Consider the following 13,702-nt stretch of genomic DNA (forward strand, 5'->3'; position numbering starts at 1 on the left):
AATATCCTATGCTTGAATAAGCTTATTAATGATCCTCTTCAATATGATGCTAATTGACCCCCTTGCCAACAAAGCTTCCATCAAACATCCCTAAGTTTGAAGGAAACTCTGGAGAAGATCCTTCCAACCACACACAACCCTTGCATATGTGGTGTTCCTCCAACTCCATAATGGAGGATTCCATTCATCTACACCTATTTCAACACACCCTCATTGGCTCTACCATGAATTTGTATGTAAACTAACCCCATGCTTCACATCAAGTGTTTGCAACTCTTGTAAACACATTCTTATCTTATTTGCAATTACTTTTCTGTTATGATACCAACACTAGACTTTTGACCGCTTGTCGACAATCTTCTGCAACCCTTCTTTTTTATCATGTTCAGGAATGGTGCATAAGGCAAAGCTTTTGCAAAGCTCTAGGGTTCAAAGTCCGAGCCTTTTTGGATTATTTCTTGAAATCCCTTCTTTCACCTATTGCTAAATATGTCGCATCCCCCTTTCCCCAAACTGAATAAGAAGCCTTTTAGAAGGCTCTGTAGTTTGATTTAATCTATGCCCAATCCGATTATGTTTACACTGTTCTTCCCGACCTTCCTCGTCCTGGTACTTCTTATGGATTGAGGGCATCTCATGTCGTAGACAATGTGATGGGATTAGTCTATTACTAGCATCCTTCCCCATATCTACAAAGATCTATGAGATGTGGCGAACCTTAAAGGGTTTGAGTACCAATTACATTTATAATTAATATATAAATTAGTATGATTATACCTAAGATATCAAAATAAAAATATTCATAATAATTTGTATCCAATCAAACAAATTATATATATATATATATATAACATATTTTTTAATCTAAAATAGTAATTTGAATTAAAAAATGGAATTAAACAAACCATGGAAAACAGAATAATATTAAACAGAATCTTAATGAAACTTTTGCATAATTTCACTACAATGTTCAGCTCTTTTAAAATCAATTCATAGATTTGACATCATTTAACAAAGTGTATTTATAGAAAATCTTAGAGAAAGGAAACAATAAATGTCGGGGTTCATCAAAGTTTCAACATTGTCAAGCATATTTGCCCTTCCAAGTCCAACAAATAGTTTAAACGTTTTTGCATGACATGTGTTATTAGTTATCAGTAAAAGTAAACCCAGATCCCGTAGAGATGGGTCAGCCACTTGTATTTCTCGTTTTGGAATACCTCGATCAAAAATTAAAGTTAATTTACTCTATCAAAGTTAAATTTAATAAGAAAATATAATGTCCACCAGAGTGAGATGCCGTATATTATTCCCTGCATTTTTCATTGAATATGATGCCATTTGGAATCCAATGCTCGCACGCAATTCCTGTATAAGTGCCTAGGAGGAATAGGAGTTGAAAAAAATGGCCTATCCTACGTAGAAATGTTGTACCAGGTAAGGGGTGGGTGCTTAAAACTGCGTAACCAAACAGCCCATTGTCTACTTACCCTTCCACTCTTCGAGGCTTCTCAAAGTAAATATTGGAGAGTTTTTTCAAGTAAATATTGGAGTTGTTTTTAGTGTGATTTTTTAGATTTTGGTTAAAAATTTTGAGGTGAAATTTTAATTTGTGTTATTTAAATTGATTTTTTTGAAAAATTTAATACCTTAAAATATTTTTAAAGTATCTGGAATTATGTAAGAATTACCCATCAAATTTGTGATTTCAATCCGATTTTAGAAAAATTAAACTGAAAAAACTCTTTATAAAAATTTAAAATTTTTTTTTAAAAAACAATGGACAAATATTATTTGTGTTTGAAAAAATGGATGGTTGAATATTGTGGTGTTATGTTCGAAAGATAAGCATCATCCAGTATCTTCTCGAAATATTCTCCCACATTTGTTTATCAAATTGGAAGCCACAAACAATCGATGTCCTCACACTCTGAGATCTTGAATGCCTCATCTCCATATGCCTCGAAAGAAATGAAGTCCTTAAAAAGCTCTCACACAATCACTACATCATCTTATATATCCCCACCTTTTTCACCGTCTTCTACCATCTGGTTTTGATCTCTGTCCAGAATTTTGCTCACTTTCGTTTCATGGTCTGAGATCCATTTGGCGATTATCCTATCCTACGTGTGGCTGTAAGTTTTCATAATAATTGAGATTTCCTTGCTTTAACTTGCTACAATTTGTTTTGATACTTGTGTCTATCAGTAGCCACTAATTTCTTTGATCGTTTTTGCAAAAGCTTTCTTTCACCGCAAATTGACTGCAAGATGGTGACACTGTCGGACACATCTCCATCGCCAAAAGTGGAGTTGAAGCAAGAGGAAGTTGCCAACGATTCGAGTTACTGTGTTGAAGAAATGAAGTCTCAGCAGGTGGGACCCGTGAGAGTAACCCATGCCTCAGCTAGCAGTCTCCTGTATTACTATCGCAGATCCAGAATTGTGCGATCAATGGCAGCCAGAAAGCCTCGACGCTTTGTTCTGCCTGCAGTGAAGCTCATGATGAGCTTCCATCACATTGAGTACAGTCAACAGACGCTGTTTTACTCAACGAGAGGCTACAATTTCTCGTTGATCGTGGAGAAAATGAAACAGAGCTTATCTCAAGTGTTGGTGGAGTTGTGTCCACTCCAATCTAATAATGTACTGCCCATTATGGGGATCGATGCAGGCGTCGATTTCATCGAAGCCTCGGCTGAGTTTACTCGTGAGGATGCTGTGGATTCCAATGATCCTTCGGTTCTCGGTCGCCTCGTTCCCACCTATGATACACTGCTCGTAAAAGACACAGCCTCACACCTCAAGACTACTCGTCCCTTGCTTCTCGTTCAGGTCTGTATATACTTTTCGTAATTATCTCTTTATGTTTAAAAAAATTTAGACATGGCCCACCTTGTATTTTATAGATTTATCTTAGTTTTGAATTAAAATCCACATCAAAAAAATTACATTTCCATCGAAATCTCTTTTACCATTTCCCAAAACAACAAATCTCTCTTTTACCATTTCCCAAAACAACAAATCTCATAAGTTATAAGTCTTTTTTATTATTTCCCAAAAAGTCATTAAGGATTTGGTGAACCCTTTAGGTATTAGATAAATAAATATTTATTATCAAGCTTTGGGATATTTATTTATTTGGTATCAAGAGGAGTCAGGAGTCACGTGTCAGAGTCAAGAGTCAGGAGTCAGGTATTAGTGGTCAGGAATCAATTTTTGGTTAGGAGTTTTGATCAATTTTATATATGATGCCAATATTTAGGAGGCACTTTGAGTGATGGTGTGCTGAAGTCTACATCTCTATAAATGATAAAGGTTGAACAATAAATATAACTCTAACCTTATCTCAATGATAAAGGTTGAACAATAAATATAACTCTAAACTTATCTCAATTGCTGATTGGCTGAATATTTCACAATCAGTAAGATATAGGCTAGTTCATAAAATTGACCACGCCATATCAATCTAATTACCAAATATTTGACCAATCAATAATGTAGATAAAAATACCCCAAATATAATAAGTTACATGATTAATAAAAACATCTTAAAATTATTATTTTTTATTTTATTTATATATTTTGTTGTTCAAATAACTAATTTGGTTGATGACAGATTTTCATCTCTAATAAAAAAAAGTTTTTATTTTTATTTTTTATCTCATTAATATGAAATAAAATATTTTTATACAAAATATTTTTTATATTGAAAAAAATATTAAATATACAAAATCTATAATAACATCACAACATTTATTGACTTATATAATTTTTAACATAAAAATTTCAATAATTTATAAATTTTATAATATATGATAGGGAGCAAAGCTATTCTCCATACTTATTAGATACCAAAAACCTACCTTCAATATAAAAAAATACTCATCAATTTATAAATTTTAACATAAAAATTCTCACCCATTTACAAATTTATTCGTTATATTTGATTTCTACCAGAAAGATGGTGAAATACATAATAAAAATCTCATTATTGCTAATTTGTAGAATTATGGAAAAAAAAAATTATATGAATATAAAAGATTTCATAATTGTTAAAAATCTTAAAGTATTTTAATTTATTTATCTAGAAGAAAGATATTTTATAATTGTTTAAATATTTCTGAAATGTTCTAATTTTTATATATATGATATTGTATAAATATTTATCTTTCTTCAACTTAAAATTTAAAAGTGAAAATAATTTATTTCGGTAATTCAAGAAATTTAGATATAATTTTTAATTAATTAAATTAATTGCTGTGAAATTATAAAATAAATTTAGTTTTGAAAATATTTTTATTTGCAAATTACTATTGAGCAAAATAATTAATTTCAATATATAAATTTAGGAATTTTGTAATTTATTTAATAATAAAAATTTAATTAGTCTATGTTAATTAAAAATTTTGAAATATTTCATAAACATTGATAAACATGAATATTTTGACTTTACTCATAAGATTATGAAAATATTCCAAAATCTCGAATTTAGTTACAAGGAGGTGTTTAAGAGATGTAGATAAATTCAAGTCTCAGCTTAAAGTTCGAACCCTTTTATGTTGTTTAATATTGCGCTTACTCGTGAAAACTTGACACGCCCATATTGTGGAGACACGTAACAGCTTTTCGTGTAAATCCTTTTACACTTGGACAAGGCCTGGATCTGACAATATTTCAGGTCCATAAGCGCAGACGGTTGATCTTTGAGATATGAATGAGAGAAATTTTAAAGTTGACGATATTAGGTGATGGGATTATTAATTTTTCCGTTGTTTGTTTTTTTTAATTCAATATTTTTTATTATTTATACTAATGGTGAGCTGATTTAATTTTTTATTAGTTTTTGTTTTAATTGTGGTTGATGTTTCTGAAAACATGATATTCCACAATGAAATATTTTGGAATACACACTTACTCTCATACTAGTGAATTCTTAATTGCTTTCCATAAAATACTAGCTTAAATAAAAAAAATACTACTGGCTTCAATGTAATTTTTTTGTTAATTGATTATTTAATGAGGTGATTTTTTGTTGCGTGAATTGTAGGTTACGGAATTGAAAGGCGGAACAATGGCCCTGGGGTGGGCAACGAACGAGAGCATGATAGATGCAGCCTCGGCAAGACAATTATTATCTTCATGGGCTCACCTGTGCAAAGAAGATGCAGGGATCCCCGATCTGAGCATTACTGAAGATGGCCCCGATATTAATATTGATATTGATGATGAGAACCCTGTACTGGGCGGTTGGCCTCACTTAATGGAGAGCAGGAAATCGTGCTTCCGCAGCGCAGAGGTGCATGCAGTAGCAGCAGCACAGTGGACGCCGACCATATCGATGACTCCTGCGGTGGGGTCCAGATTGAGGATGAGAACGTTCCGATTCAGTGCTCGGGCAATGGAGGGCCTCAAGAGTGTGGCCAACGCCAGCCGCAGCATAACGAAAAGTAGAAGAGGAGGAGGAGGAAGGGGAAGCAAATTGGGTGCATATTCCTCCCTCCACTCGCTGGGGGCTCATCTGTGGAGAAGCATTACCAGGGCCAGAAATCTCTCCGCCACCGCATCCACACGTTGCTCATTCCGCTCGATTGATATAAGCGATCTCAACGATGCGGTGCCTGTTCCTGTTCCTGTTCCTGTTCACGGCACAGCCACTGCTGGCACTCTCGCCAAGCGGAGCCTGGCCTTCGCCGCTGCTCTGTTGCATGAATATAATGATGACCATCACCATCACCATCACGCCACTGCTGCTAATGTGAATGCAGGCACCACCTACTTTCCTTCTCATGGAGAAACTGTGACGAGCATCCAAGAAAACATAAACATGGTTTATGTGACCAAATGTGAGATGGTGAATCAAGATTCAGATTTCGGGTGGGGAAGTGCAATGGCAATGAGAAGTACTAGTAGTAGTACCAGTAGCAGCAGGTGGGAAGATGGGCAAGTCACATTGTTCCGAGGGGAACACGATGAATATGGAACTGCAACTATTGATGCAGAGATTATGCTGAGTCTAGAGGCCATGGAGAATATGGAGACTGATTCTGCATTCATGCTTTCCTGCTCTTGAGCGGCCTATTTCATGTTTCTTGAACTATATATATATATATAATAAAACTTGTATAACCTTGATAGGAGACCGTTGCAGTTGGAATAGGACTATCGTGTAGATGTTTTGGCGTAGGCAGATGCACCATTTTCTGGTTGCTCATTAGAAAATAGATGCTCTCAGTTGTTTCTTTCTCTTGCTCATGAGGCCCTCTAGGATGTAGCTCCTAACTTTGTAGGAAGAGCCTGGCAGTGATGAATGTACTTCCCACCTTTCCAATAAATTGAACTGATTTTATTAACAAACACAAAACATATTTTGATGTGAATCGCATTCAAATCAGTGGATTGATAGGATTTGAAATTTTTTAATTTTCATCTTTAGCAATTATATTTTTATTGCTATTTCCTTCTCGTATGTATAACAGCGATGATCGACTTATCAAAAATTATTCCCTCATAATTCTATAATGTGAAAAGTCACCCAATCAAGTTCATGTCAGTCCGAGATAATACCAGATCAGTAATCTCTAGAGTTTAATAGTAGCCAATTTTCTCGTTATTAAAATTATAAATTTTGAGGGCTAATGAGTTTAAAATATGGATAATGAAAAAAAATGACCATCTTTACGAGGGCTCTGAATTTAATAAAACCGAGAATTATTGAGTTGGAAATGAATAAACGAGTTACTATTTTTTTACGTTTGTTATGAATTTCTTTTAAATATTTTTTATAATTATTATTTTTTTATATAAATTTTTTTAATGTAACATCAATACTTTTTAAAAGTGTGGTTGCACTTGTGGGGTTATTATTTTAATTCAATTTTATAATCATAATTTTTACTTTTTATTTAATAATTTCTAATTTTTTCACAATATTGTTTTTAGTTTTTTATGTTTTGTACTCGTTTATAAATTACAAAAGAAAAAAGAAAATTATAGAATATATAATTAAAAATTTACTCCAAAGAAGAACATATTTAACATATTGAAAAAATGGTGAACTAAATGACATAAAGCACCATTTAGTGAACCTCTCTCTTCCAGTGTTAACACTAGTAGAAAGCCAAAGACAAAAAACATAAAATCATAAATTCAAAGTCAGAATTTAGAAAAAATCAATAAAAATCTTATATGTAAAAATTATATCATTGGAAAAAATATCATAATTATTCAACCTTTCACAATTATATAAATCTTAATAACACAGATAAAAAAAATAATATACCAAGTAACTATACCAAAATGAACTTAAGTGAAACTAAAATAAAACAAAGTCACAATATAGAAAGAGTTCTGACCACACCCAAAAAACTCCATAATTAATGGAAATCAAAACCAAAAACTTAAAAAAAAAAAACAAACATAAAACCCAAATATAAAAAAATACCTAAAATCACATAATAAATATATAAATCTTTCATCACTAGAAAATCTAAGTCCATATAAAGAGGTTTATGTTCAAGGCTAAAAACTAAACAAAAAGAAAGTGAAAATGATTCTTAATCTCTAAATGAAATGAAATCTTCACATTGAAATGAAACCTTCCGACTTAAAAAACTTCCTCAATAAGAGTTTTATGTTTTGGACTATAAAAAAAAGTGGAGTTGACTCTTTTAATTCTTAAATGAAATTGTGCAACTTCTCTTGAGACTTAAAACTTCTCTGGTTTCTTTTAATTTTATGAATATTATATTTTGTAGTTTACCATTACAAACTCATGATATTCATTTCATAGTAGTTTATTCAATAAATTATAAAATATGTTTTATTTTTTAATAAAATATCTATTAAAACTATTTTTTTTTATTAATAATATGATTTTGTTTTATTTTATTTTAATAATAATTGGGGTCAAAATTTATGAAATGCAGTGGAGTTGCATTAAGAATATCTATCTTCCAAAAAAATAGTGGAGTTACATTAAGAATATCTATCTTCCAAAAAAACATGTGGTGGGGAGTTCTAAATCAAATACTATCAACATGCCTAAGAAGAGGCTCATGGACTTATGTTGTGAAATACTTATAAAAACTACATTCCAACATTTCTAACATGAATATATTCTCATGAATTGATTACATAATAGTATACAAAAGCAATACATGATTAATCTAGTGTTCTGCTACAACTTCTTATTAACATTAGTTAGGATTCTACTTGATATTTTTATTCTTCTTCCTTACTTTTGTCTAGACTCCTTTTGAAGTAGATATAGTGCTCACTAGTTTGTTCATACCTAGAGTATCTTGTGCAAGAGTTCTTCTTGATATCGAGAATTAGCTTCATTAGCTTGATTTTCCCAACTTTCTATTATATGAGGACCTAACTTACCATGGAATTCATGTCCCAAATCATGTTCGACGTAATATGCATTTGAGAAACTTTGAAAAACCCAATATTGTTGTTTTTCTTAGGAAACTTGAGCCACTTGAGGTGATGGAGGAGTTAGAGGAGATTTATCTTGCATAACTAGCTAGTGATCCTCGAATGATCATATCCATAAAGCTGATTTTCCTAACTTATTTTTACTATTTGTAACCCCATTTGGATAATGAGTAGTTATATCGCCTATAGCAAAATAGGCCCTACACCATAGGGAGACATGCTCATAGTCTAATTTTTTAGTCCAGGAAAAATATTTTCCAATCAAGTTAATTTCAATGGGGAACCCTAAACTGAAATCCATTTACACGGGCTCTGGCATAAGTTGTAATACTTCACCATTGAGTTTCACTAGAGACACAATGGAACTTTCCTAAAGAAAACCTATTGGCCTCATGAGAGGGAAAACACTATAGATGTAGTGGTAGATTTTGAAGCCACACCCAAACAAGAGTTGAGCACAAAACTTCTATAAAAGAATCAAATGAGGGCGACTAAGGCTTCAAACATAGACTAGCATTGCCCCAGGACAATAAACTTGAGTTAAAGTTCAAATCCTTGTATTCAACACTGTCAAACTCAACAACAAAATATCCCTTTACAGAAGGGTGGATGATTATAGGAATCTAATTTTTTATTATCCAAGCTTAAAGATCTGCAATAGGGGACAAAACCTAAATAAATGAAAAACCAAACTACATTATGAGAAAATATTCTTCCTCATCAGCCTCTAATGTAATGGGGATGAAAATGGAGGGAGCTTCCTTAGTCGGAATAGAGCAATATTGGGTAGAGGATTATTGAAGCATGATATTCTAGAAAGAGACAACACGAGGAGAACTCATGATGGGATCTCACATCGACAAAACATGGAGAACTATGCTTGAGGGAGATGTAGTCTCAGGATGAGTCATAGATGTATGAAAGGATCTAGGATCAAACATGACAGGGAGGACAATGGTTGAATGGAGGGAGATAAAAGGTGGGGAACCATAGCCAACCACAATGTAGCAAAGAAAACTAATCACAAGGAGATGGGTGCATAAGTGGTTAGGGAAAAACCCTAATCATTGTAGATAGGAACTCTAACACCATGAGTATTATAACACTATTATTTTATTAACCCACGAGGTGTAGACCAATTGGTTTTAGGGGGGTTTAGTCCCCCCAAGTCTCAGGTTCAAACCTCATGGGCAAGGGTTGAGGATGGAAGCCACTTTTGGGGGAATTAAACAATCCCAAGTGACATCCAAGCTCGATCGACCCTTGCACAATCCTAGTGATAGCATGCCACGAGTGGGTAAATCATTCTTCCATCCAATAGATGGGCTAGTTGCATCCTAAGATCAACCTAATTACAAAATAAATAAATAAATATGATTTTAATAACAAATACATAACATCTTAATTTACATTAAGTTGTAGATTTTCAATTAACAATATGATTTATCAACACATAAATTAGATCTTGACTTACATAAAAGATAAAGATATTTTAAATATTATATTTGATATTGAAATTACATATTTTTAATGAGTTGAATATATATATATATATAGTAGATATGTGTTCCCTAATAAAAAGTTATATTTTTTTTTTATAAATGAGTATAAAAAAAAATTATATATCAATTTAATATTTAACTTTACTATAACCTTAAATTATATTATTATTCGTTAATTATTTTAAATTTTAATACTTTTATTAAATAATTTTTTATAAAAATTAACTTTAATGAAATATATATATATATATATAATTTTATATATTAAAAATTATTTTCATTTAAAAAAGACTTAACCTATGTCGGGGTTTAATAACTTTGGAGTTACCGTAGTATCTCGGGGTTACCGTCTTTGTCATACTAAATTAAAACTGTATAATAAACGCATTCAAGTGGTGTTCCCTACTGACTAATTGATATTAGTGTGGTTAAACTTTACCAAGATAATCATTATAAATTTAAGAAAAAAAATTAATAGGTAGAATTTTTTTTTTTTTTTTTTTAATTTATATGTTTTTAGTTTAGGTTTGTAGGTCTCTGATTTCTTATTTAAATGGTATTTATCTTTCTATTTCTCGCATCCTTGATTACATGATAGATGATTTATAACTAATTTGAAATATATAATTTCTCTAACGCCATAAATAAATAAAAATCAATGAAAATAATTATTTAATTAGTAAAATTAAAATGAAAATTTTATATTGTAAACGAATAACAATAATCATTTAATTATAAAATTTTAAAATAACAAAAAAAAATGTTATTTAATAATTAATTAGAACATAGCATTATAATGTATGAGAAATTAAAATGTTAATTATATATTTTATGATTTTGCTACCTATGTTTTTTTCTAAATTAATAAGATTTAAATGGTATCAAAGGATAGGAGTGGTAAATTTGAATGAGACGACCATGGAAAAAGAGGTTTAATTGGTGAATTATTTAAATGATAATATCTTTCCAGATTAAGTATTTTGCTCTTTGCTAGTGTAGCTAACATCCTTATGGAGACTAAGTATTAGTGGTTGGGGGAAGACAAAATCATTTCTCTATACTTTAGGCAATGTGAAGCTAAGTGTTTTTTGAGTCCACAATTAAATGGCACATGTAGTGATAAGATTGGTGGCACAGACGCCAAATCTTGCCATTGGCCTTTTAGAACACACTTTGGCGAGGAAGCTTTTCTAGGGGAGGGTAAATTGAATACCTTCTAAGATGGATAAAGGAAAAATGGGTCCAAGTTTAGGATATACACTAGTAGGTAACCTATTAGCAAGATATAATTTGGTTTCATCTTTCGCGAGGAAGAATACATGGATTTTCTATTAAAAGAAGTTTGATTTATGGATGGGTCATACATGTCCATAAAACACTAGCACTTTCTTTTTTATGCTAGGGACGAGACCATGTTTAAGTACCCTACTATGGATAAAACTTCCAAGGTTCCCCATGGAATTGTAGGATGTTTAGGATTTATGCGTAATGGGAAATCAACATGGAAAAACTATTCGTGTGGATGATAGCTTCCTCTATAAAGGATACAAGTCTATTGCAGGAATATTAGTTGATCTACATATAAGTAGAGGACTTTTCTAAGATAACTAAATTTATTTTTAAAGAGAAGAGGTACTCATAATTGTTGGACTATGTTAACTATTGGAAATATTATTATCCTTGATGAAAAATACAAGGGGCCTACAAATGTCTAAGATTAATATTGCAAGATGAAGATTGATGGAAATATTCCTTGGATACCCTTTTTTTTTATGCCTAGTTTGGATACCCTATCTTTGAAGGGATTCTTACTCTAAATACCTAGCTCAAATGTGAGCATAGGATATATGGTTGAAAATATTGATATGAGAGATTTTCAATGGCATATGGAACTCCCTCTAAATCCAATAGGAATGAGGAGATATGCAAGATTTTATCAAGTTGGCCTGACCAGTTTTATAAGTCAACCCCATAAGGAGAGATATTTGTGTACATGTGGTAAAAATTACAAGCATTGGTTTTCTCTACTTTCTGAGATATTCTCTAAGGAATTTAGAGTTTGTGATTGATCTTAAAATATACTTCAATTGATCCATCTTGGGATTTTCACTATAACTTGAGTTTTGGGATGCCATAAAATTTTAAGAAAAAAGAGGCAAGATCTCTCAATACAGGTGGTTAAAATTTCAAAAAAAAAAATCAGGGATATTCCATGTGGAAGTTAGGGTTTATGAATAGTCCTGAAATCAATTTCAAAGAGTTAAATTTGACATTTTTGTTATAACTGTTTTCTTGGCGTGTTTTAGACTATGAAATTTTTGGAGGTCTATGAAGACATAAATAAGTACCTCAAGTAAAAATTTGAGTCTTTGATTTGCTATTATTTTTAATATATTCCTTATGGAACCTAGGGCTTTTGAATGAGCTTGAAATTAGTTTCAAAGAAATCAACTTGGAATTTTTGTTGTAACTTCTTTTTTGGGACCTTTCAGACTGTGAATTTTTTAGAGATCTAAGGAGTCATATAGAAGTGCCTTAGATAAAAATTTCATAATCATATTTGAAAAATTGGATATGTGGCATGTATTGTGAATTGACAAAAGAAATTTGGAACAAACTTCAAAACATCTATGAAGGAACTAACAAAATGAAAAAGGAAAAGCTCCAAACTCATAAAAGGTAGTTCAAGAGTTTGAATATCAAAGATGAAGAAAATGTTGTAGCTTATTTCCTCCGTGTGGATGAAATCATTAACATCATCATAGGAATTGGTAAGAAATTTGAATAACCAATTATTATGTAAAAGGTGCTAAGGTCACTCCCATTAAGATTTGATGCTAAGGTCTTTGTCATTGAAGAAATGAAATATCTGGAGAAACTGATGATGGATGAGTTGCATGAGCTTCTCACCGCACATGAAATGAGGACATGAAAAGAAAATCTAGCATAGAAGTAGAAAATTACAAAGCATCAAAGAACACAAAAGGACACAAATCTCATGATTATTCCATCCATGAATCAAATACAAAAGAAACGCAATTTGTGAGAAATATGAAGGGAGCATCTAATAAATACAAAGGTAAAGTATCCTTCAAATGTTTTAGTTGTGGTAGAGTAGGGAATCTTGATACTAAATGTCCATATGTAAAAAGGGAAGACAATGATGATGAATAAGAACATAACAATAAAAGCTACCCTCATAGACACAAAATAGGAAAAAATACTAAGAAGAAGCCTTTTACTCTAGAGAGGACAATAGCTCATCTCAAGAAAGTGATGGATAAGTTTTTGATATTGACAAAGAAGATTCATTTTCATAGCCATGGATACAAAGTTTATTGATACAAAAAATAAAGACAATCAAAAAGAAAAATGAGATTAAGAAGAAGAATACCTTAATGGGGAAGTGAATCTTGAAGCAGAAGTAGTTAATGTCTTAGAAATAGGTAGGCCCAAGGAAAAGAATAAATTGAAGAAGGATAAATTTCATAAATATGAGAATAAGGATCATAATATTAATGAAACATAAAAGACAATTATCATCCCAAAAACTCAACTAGAAAACAAAAAAACAATAGGAGTGGTGAGAAGCCAATTAAAATAAAAAGAAGAAAATTGTGAGAAGCTAGAAGATAAAGCCATTTCCTTATGAAGGGAACTAGAGAAAACAACTAATTAGTTGAATAAATGCTTGAGTTTTGGAAAGAGTGCTAAAATCTTATATGAAGATATTATTTTCCGAAGGTCACCAAGTCCGAT

At 31.5% G+C, this 13,702-nt stretch overlaps 1 protein-coding gene across 1 annotated transcript; it reads left to right on the plus strand.

Annotated features, from left to right (window-relative positions):
* The first annotated feature begins 2,270 nt into the window (after positions 1-2,270).
* On the plus strand, positions 2,271-6,072 carry LOC149152445 (BAHD acyltransferase DCR-like). The gene is made up of 2 exons (XM_089443481.1): positions 2,271-2,834; positions 5,050-6,072. Exons 1-2 carry the CDS (start codon positions 2,271-2,273, stop codon positions 6,070-6,072), a joined length of 1,587 nt encoding a protein of 528 aa, XP_089299607.1.
* Positions 6,073-13,702: the final 7,630 nt, after the last annotated feature.

Source organism: Pinus tabuliformis, chromosome 9 (genome assembly GCF_031772625.1).
Source record: "Pinus tabuliformis cultivar Carrire ecotype Pingquan chromosome 9, CPIR1, whole genome shotgun sequence".
NCBI classification, from domain to species: domain Eukaryota; kingdom Viridiplantae; phylum Streptophyta; class Pinopsida; order Pinales; family Pinaceae; genus Pinus; species Pinus tabuliformis.

Bases quoted from the DNA above. Each gene is read 5' to 3' on its own strand.
- LOC149152445 (XM_089443481.1), top strand. From the start codon at position 2,271: ATGGTGACACTGTCGGACACATCTCCATCGCCAAAAGTGGAGTTGAAG. The intron at 2,835-5,049 runs GTCTGTATATAC...CGTGAATTGTAG, and splicing joins GTCCCTTGCTTCTCGTTCAG to GTTACGGAATTGAAAGGCGG.